This window comes from Polypterus senegalus, chromosome 15 (genome assembly GCF_016835505.1).
Source record: "Polypterus senegalus isolate Bchr_013 chromosome 15, ASM1683550v1, whole genome shotgun sequence".
Lineage (NCBI taxonomy): Eukaryota > Metazoa > Chordata > Cladistia > Polypteriformes > Polypteridae > Polypterus > Polypterus senegalus.
This window is the reverse complement of record NC_053168.1, coordinates 51,730,553-51,739,052: the sequence shown is the minus strand read 5'-3', so window position 1 is coordinate 51,739,052 and position 8,500 is coordinate 51,730,553. Positions and strand designations below refer to the sequence as shown.

The window sequence follows — 8,500 nt, the reverse complement described above, 5'->3', positions numbered from 1 at the left end:
GTGTCGGGGATATTATTTAATTGACATTAGCGTATACGTAAGTGGGTGACAAAGACAATCTGCTAAATATTTGAAGTCAGTTTTTGAAACTTTACACCACGCATGAGACTTTTGAACTCTATTGCATTACAGATGTGCTTATGATTGAATAATTTGTCATTTATCTTTCGATATAATTTTTATGCATTTCCTTTAGTTCGTTGTTTAAATTGTACCGTTTCAATTATGCATCCAAACTTCAAAAGATCCATATTCATATCAAATAGCAGCATGGTGCCGCAGTGATTAACCTAACGTATAGCGCTGAGACGTTGTCATATGTCTGCTTAGTGGTTTCGCAGAGGACTCTGATTTTCCCCACTCCATTCATGTCAGGTGAATTGGCGACGTTAATCTGAACCAGTATGTCCTGTGATAGACTGGAGTTGCTTCATTTCTTTCGCCACGACACACTGCGACAGTATATTGGAACAAGCGGGTTTACTAAATTAGGCAAACAATATCAGTGGGCACTGGTCCAGGCGCGATACCCAGATCGGTGCTAAAGACTACTCTTGGTGTTTCTTCCCTTATAAATGCAGTGCCGGCTAAAAGTTATGTGAAGCAAGGGAAGTGTTCGAAGTAGATTAGGACGCCCACCTAGGATCCAAGTAGTTTATATCATTGCCCGTGATAGTGTGAAGGTTTATAAGCATCGAAGTAGTAACATATGAACGTGGCTCGTCGCTGCGGGCCCAAGGTGTGCGGTTAGGACGGCGTGGCACTTCACGCGTGTTTCCGAAGCGGTAAATGCCCGTTCACATTTACGCTGAGCACAGAAGGGGGGACTGAGGGAGACACAGAGAAAATAGGCTTTCTAACTCGCTTCAAGTGGAAAGCAATCACTTTATTATCTAAAGTCTCTCGTTGTTTTAATAGGTGACAGCTCATTCCCTGACGCATGTTTTCCTCTTGCAGGGATGTGATAAGAGAATTGTGTTCAATGAAGCGTGAGTGGGGAAGAGTCCCCTCCTCTTTCCAAACGAGCGGGGAGCGTATAAATGGAACAGCAATGGCAGCACAAGTTCAGAAGCACTTCGGAAGTGAGACTACGCTCACCGCAGACAGGAGCTCAGCCATCCCTCTCGACACATCTGAATGTGAGTACACCGTCCTCGCTGTTCGATCGGTGCTGCTTATTGGACCTGCGGCGCAAGTTAAGCTGGGGTCTTAAACAAATAGCGTTTATCATTTCTGGCGATTTAAATCCAGATGAGCTAATTTGAACGATTTCTGTGTAGTCCGATATGGACTGTATGCGCTGTATGACTGAAAAAGACAAATCGAGGCAAATGCCATTCGCAAAGACCTTTGAAAAAACCCATTTGACATGCAGTAATTATATTGTCACTAATAACATGTCATGAACTGAAAGCTTTCCCTTCAGACAATAACACAATTCCACACTTTAAGAAAAAAAGTGCACTTAAAAACGCTGATATACTCCAAATATATACTGTGCTAATAAGCGAAAGGAAATGTTTGTACAAGTATTTAAACTGTGTTTCAAACTGAATTGCTGTTTTTGACCTTCCTCCACTTTAAATGCAGATTTAAACGCAACTTAATCAAGCAATTTTTATTTTCTGAAAAGCTCAACGACAAACGATCCGAGCACAGAAGACTGGTGAAAAAATACAACGTTGAAAGATTTACCTTCGTTTTAGACAATATAGCGTCTTTGCATACGACAGGTCTCATAACAAGGCAGGTTCTTAAAACATAAGGTATAGTCTTGATTAATGAACTGTTTCATTTCGTTTAAAAATATCAAATGTTAATGCAAAGCGTTTATAGATCATAACTGATGTTAAATTTCAAGGGGCAATGGAAACTCCCCTGTGCCGCTATCCGTACTGGTACTGGCACATCTGGAAATTTTAATGCGTGAATCAAATAAAGGAGGGAAGCTGTGAGCTGAGAAAAGCCGACGTCCTGCAACTCAGTGCCGAGGTTACACGATGGGCTGATAAAGGCGGATTTACATGATAGATGGCTGGATGCTTAAGTATTTGTGAAGATTGACTTGTACTGATGGTAACAGAAAATATACGTTTAATGAATTAAACATCAACAGTTTTTCCAGACATATTGCTTCGATTTATTTTTAATCTCAACTTCAGTAAAACTCGTAAGACCGTTTTAAAATGTCATTAATTAGAATATTAGATGATGATAAACATACACACACACACACACACACACAAAACTCTTGCGTGAGTTGCCGCGTAGCACCGAATGCGCAGTTATGATGAAGGGTCCCCTCCCTGCGACCCTGAACTCGATAAAAGGTTAGAAATGGAATGGGATCTATCTTGAAAATACTGACACATCAATAAGATAAAAAAAACACCTTTTTATAACATATACTGTAGTTCAATATCGGCTGCAGAATTACCGGGTGTCTGAAGAATATGTGAAGTAAAGTGTTGCAATGTAATAGAGCAATATTAAAGCATTTACTGTTTGTGGTAGTACTGTTTCAGTAAGATGCCATTTTGTTTGCTTTTCTGTGGTAGTATAACATAAATCTAAAGTTTTAAAAAATCTGGAGCCCTTTGTCTTCCCTTTGTGTAAAGTGACATTTTCCCCATTTTTCATGACAGTTTCTTTCCTCTTTTCCATTTGCTCTGCCCCCACCTCCAGATGCGTGCTGCCCTGGGGCTGTGGCTGGCTGTTCTGGCTTTTGCCTTTTGCACTTTAATCTGCCTGGGTACGCTGGCCGATGCATACCCTTCTAGACCTGACAATCCTGGCGAGGACGCTCCTGCCGAAGATTTGGCCAAATATTATTCGGCGCTCAGGCACTATATCAACCTTATTACACGGCAGAGGTAAATGACCGAGTGGCACCAAACGGAATGTTGCATGTCAGAAAGTTCAGCGATGCCTTCACACTAATACATTGTTTTGCTTTAATTCCAGTATCTCTCAAACTTTTATATGATTTATTTGGGATTAGGAGTAAAGACTCAAAACTAAATTTTTGATTTTCAACAAGATGAAAAAGATTCAAATGTTTACCATGAACTACTGATGCTGTAGTTATTGACGGTCTGTCCTGAGTTGGTTTTGCCTTGTATCTGATACTTCTGGGATAGTCTTCAACCTACCATGACCCAGAACTGGATTAAACAAATGAATTCACAAATGAATGAAGGCATCGAGATGTATGTATGTATGTATATGTAGGTGTGTGTGTACATATATACACACTATGCAACTCTTCAGACTTGCGGGGTGGTTGGGTAAAGATTAACATTATACAAAGTTATTGTTTGTTATACCTGCATTTTTATCACTCTTTAATACTGTTCTTTATCAGTATGCTGCTGTTGGAGTATGTGAATTTCCCCTTGGGATTAATAAAGTATCTATCTATCTATCTATCTATCTATCTATCTATCTATCTATCTATCTATCTATCTATCTATCTATCTATCTATCTATCTAATCTATACACACACACATTATATGTGTGTTTATGTGGTTACACTCTTAAAAATAAAGGTGCCAGAGTGGTTCTTCAGACTGATGTCATAAAGGATCCATTTTTTCCCCTATCTACAAAAAAGTTCCCAAAAGATCTTTTATTTATTTTGTCCACTTATTTAGGAACCTTTTCAAAGCCCAAAGACCATATGCAAAAAACCTTTTGCAGAATAAAATGGTTCAACGTTACGTAATGGTTTTTGGAGGAACCCCACAGCTCTGTAAAGTGCCATTTTAGAACCATTATTTTTAAGAGTGGATGTATTTTATATTTTCTGTTTTCCATGTGCAAACAGTGAGTGTGTTGAGCCTCACACATTTTCTCTGAACATTCACACGATGTACACTGTGCATATGTGTCTATGTGTGTGATTATCTGTGTATGGTCAATACATACATAAAAAATGGATGAACTGATCCATTGTGCCTCATTAGTCACCTTAAGAAGTTGAGTCACTTTCTTGCTGCTAAAGGCAGATAAGAAAAGACATTTGTAAAGTATACCTGTACAACAATTAATTATATTACTTGTTTTGCTTTAATTTAAAAATGAGTGTTTTGATCTTACTATGATTAAAAGTTCAATCCAATATTCAGTTTATCATATCTAAAACAGCAATAGAAAACCTACTTTAATGGAAATGCTCCTGTATGTGTATGTATTTTTAAATCTTCACTCCTAAAATATGCAAATGTGTGTGCTGATATGATCTAGTATAAAATGTGACAGTCTGTCTAATGGTATAGAAGCCGTTTCAGGTGAATTATTTCAGAATACTTACGAAATCATTAATTCCTGACACTTTTAAGCATTTTTTTGCTCATCTGGCAATAATTTACTTTTAAATTTGCATATTTTTGATCCTGCCGATTTTACATGCTGTAAGACATAACCTTGTCAAACATGTTTAAGGTAAATGAGGTTCCAGTAGGCTGGAGTCTCTCCTGACAGTCCTGGGCACAACACCTGAAACAACAGGGCTCGCCTCAGACAGGCACACAGGGACAGTTCCCTGTTCATACGTGACCTGCATCTCATCTAGATGTGAATAAAACAAGAGTACTTGCAGCAAAGCCTGCCCAGGTAGACAGAACGTGCGAACTCCTCTCAAAATCCCAAAGTGTTCTAAACTCTAATATGTGCTTTTTTCCATAGAGTGGATCGCTGGTGAAAAGCCACACAGCATCATGCAATATGTTAAACATTATAACAGATCATAATACAGGTTTGTGTTGACGCATGTCCTGTCCTAACATCAGTTTATCACTCCTTTGGAATGTAGGTATGGGAAAAGATCCAGTCCTGAGACATTGTTGTCGGACTTGCTGTTGAGGGAAAACACAGACAGCATACCAAGGTCAAGGTGAGATTTTCTGTTCTATACTTGCATTATTGTGTGACAGGATACATCATTGTGTTCTTGGCTAATGTGTCGCTTTTAAGATCCTATGCCAGTATTATGTAGACAGTACTCTGAAAATGAGCATTTCTCCTTAAAGTTTTAATTTTCCTGGGCACCTGTATAAGGTAAAGTGCAGCCTATAATTAATGGAACATAATGGAGACTGGCTGCACTAAAGCCTCTCGGCTTATTTAGAACTAGAGCTCTTTCACAATTTTCCGTAAGTATTCACCCAGTCGATTAAACAAATCTGTTATGCAGAGGAGATCTGCTCTTCAGTGTAATCAATCTGATCGATTCTTTGTCCATATTGTAAATGCAGCACTGCATGTACAGTAAGTGTACTACTGATACAGATGCATGGCACACACTATTGACCAAGCCCTTTAGTTCGAAGGAAAGGAAAGTTGAAGAGTCCCTACAGAGCCTTAAATAAAAAGCAGTCAAAAAAAAAAGTTTATTGTGCTCTGTTAATTCAGTGCATAATTGCAGTTTACTAAAGAAGCTGGCTTTTTACTGTATGCCATTCAATGGCTGGCAGTGTGGCTAAATCTTTGGACTTTAAACCCTGAGGTTATGGGTTCAAATCCTGTGACCAGCAAAAGAAATGTAATCACTTGTAACTCAAATGTTGTGAGTTGAGATGGATACAGGAGTCAGTCAAATAATGAGCTATGCTGTACTAAGTATTTTATTGGTTTTAAATTGCTCACATACAGAAAACTGAAGTACTTTAGTGTTGACAGTTGGATGAACAACTGCAAATGCTTACAAATTACAGTTCACAATTCTTTATGCTATTTGAGTATCTCTAATGGTAACAGTCTGAATTAATACAAGTTAGTTTCCTTGTTTTATTTGGTAAAAGAAGTTTGTTCCCATTCCATTTTTGGATCATGCGATATACTTAATGGAATCACAAAGTGACACAAGGAATGCCTTCCATTGCTTAATCTTTAGCAGCACCTGACATATTGAATTGGATTCTGTTGTTAGCTTTGGAAAGCAGCTTATGATGCTGGGGACTATGAAAGATGTTGTATAAAATAAAGAATTTAAAGCTAAATGTCCTCCTGCCAAATTTACATTATACAGAAGTCCACGGCGTACTATGCCCAGTTTTCTAATGAACCAGGAATGTAGCATTTTTAAATTCATTATTTAATTAGATTGACTTTTCTGAAAAAGAAAACGAGTTTTCATTGAGCTGTGCTGAAAGAAGGGACCAGTTGCTGAAATGGCTTTAGATTTATGTTAGTCAATTCAGTTTCTGTTTGTTTTACAGATACGAAGATCCATCGAGCTGGTGATGGGAGGCGCGCTCTTTATTGATTCCACGTATTTCACTTTGCATTTCATTGTTATAAAGCTGGCATTCAGATCTGCCAGACCTCCAAAGACAATCACTGCATGCAGCCATCATTGACAACTCTGTAGAAATATCTCCTGCCTCATACTGTATATAAATTTATTTAAAAAATTTATTTGTGCATTCTCAGTATAAAAAAAATAATATTATTTGTATAGTAAGACTGGTTTTGTGCTATTAAAATCATTTGAAAAATGTTTGTCAATCACTGTAGGAAAATTATTTTAAAGCCTTCAATATTTTGCTGTACATACTTGTGTGGTTATGGTGCCTTTGTTGTAAATATGACAATTGCAATGGGATCCTTTGTAGTTATGTATTTACATCTTTTACTCAGAAGATATAAGCAATTTATAATCATCATCGAAAACTGAAGCTTAATATATTTTTAAATCAGTAAACAATACTCATTTTGCATTTCATACAATTATTGTGTTTACAGTAAAATATTATTGATATTACGTTAAAGTTTATTTGTTCATTTTTACGCATTTCTAATAGTGGTCTTGAATGAATACTCCACCACTCTAACACACATATTTAATTTATTTAAGTTTTGCAAACGGTGATAGTATGAGGGTCTGTCAAGGATTTGTGCCTGCAATGTGCCCAGTGCTGTTGGGATTATCTTACATTTCAAACTGACACATGTTTAAATTTTGGGGGCTCTGTTTAGATGCGCTCCACTGTAAACTGTGAAGTGCAAAATATAAAAAAAATAGGCAATGGAAAAGAAAATACACTGAAAAACAAAAGTAATAAAGACAAAAAAAAGAATTTACAGGCACGTTTTGTTTCAATTAATGCAACAATTTGTCACAGGCACTTGCCCACTAAACATATTTTAACAAGTCTTCTTCCTTCAAATGCTTTACTCCTGCTTCATGTCCTCCCATCAGCCCTTCTTCACCCTTCCAACCATCTCAAATTTTAGTGTATTGGAAGAAAGACGAATGATTCACAAATGTATGAAGGCATCGAGATGTATGTATGTGTACAGTATATATACGTATGTAATATGTATTGTATGTGTGTGTATATACAGTATGTGTGTATTAATACCCCGGCCTAAGAGCTTTTCCAGGATAAAACAAGAACAAGTTCTGAGGTCCATTGTGCTGTGTAACAGTTCTGGGGCCGTCCACCTAGAGCTCCCTCTTGTGGCCCCACCTGCTCCTGCTCTGCTGAGCCTCAACAATTCTGTACAGTATGTGATACTGCGGCTCCATGCTGGGAGACTCCTGCTCGATTTTGTAATGATAGCCTGCCTGTGCTGACATGGGCAGATAAGTAGCCATTGCCAGTGGAGTCTGTAGGCGCTGTACAGACCAACTCCCATCCTGAACTCCTTGGCAACATCTGCATTCCCAATCCTAACAGGGTCTCCAACCACCACAGACTGTGCATATGTGGTACCAAGATACATGATGAGGCTACAAAAAACCTGAAGAGTAGAGGGCAAGACATTATCAATACCCCAGCATAGTTAGGCATGTATGTTCATTAATAAATTAAGGATATCTATAAATATTAATAATGGATTTTAGCATTGCCAACTTTATAAGTTCCTAGAGGCTTTATTATTCATGTCCATTCTGATACTGCATTTCCCTGCTTGTCCTCCTAGGTAATTTCTTTGATATAGACCCCCTATTTCTGAGATGTGTCTAGGCAGACCTTATAGAAATAGTCCTGAGCAACACCCGGGAATGATAACTCAATTACTTTATGAAGTGTTTTTCTGGTAACTATGGGAAATTTCTGAGTATAATGAATAGAAAAGAATACTGCCCTAGGGTATCAGGAGGTTGGTGTTGATTCCTTTGGATTTATCTCATATCTCACAGATAGTAAGTACTATGGATAACATAAATGTCAAGTTTTATTTTCCACTAGCTATATTACCTGTCTTTGATTTTAAAATCTCTCTTGCCTTACGTGTACTGTGAGGGTTCATCCTGTGCCTTTCTTCGGTGTTCTTGTGTGTCTCAACCACTCTAGACCAGCGTTTCCTCTGTCAATCGTGTTCCCATAATGTCTCGGACTGCTTGCTTCTTGTCTGTTTTTTGATTACCACCAATGTTAGATGAGCCCCTTGTTACCCAATTAAAAAATGTCATTCGAATTACTGGGAATAATTCCTGTGTTTGAAGGCAACTCTCTTACGTCTGTCCTTGGTGTCCTTACCTGCCTCAAC

At 37.9% G+C, this 8,500-nt stretch overlaps 1 protein-coding gene across 1 annotated transcript; it reads left to right on the top strand.

Moving 5' to 3' along the window:
- Positions 1-1,025: 1,025 nt before the first annotated feature.
- Positions 1,026-6,764, top strand: npy (neuropeptide Y). The gene is made up of 4 exons (XM_039737396.1): positions 1,026-1,139; positions 2,686-2,873; positions 4,815-4,895; positions 6,220-6,764. Exons 1-4 carry the CDS (start codon positions 1,041-1,043, stop codon positions 6,242-6,244), a joined length of 393 nt encoding a protein of 130 aa, XP_039593330.1. The 5' UTR covers positions 1,026-1,040; the 3' UTR covers positions 6,245-6,764.
- Positions 6,765-8,500: the final 1,736 nt, after the last annotated feature.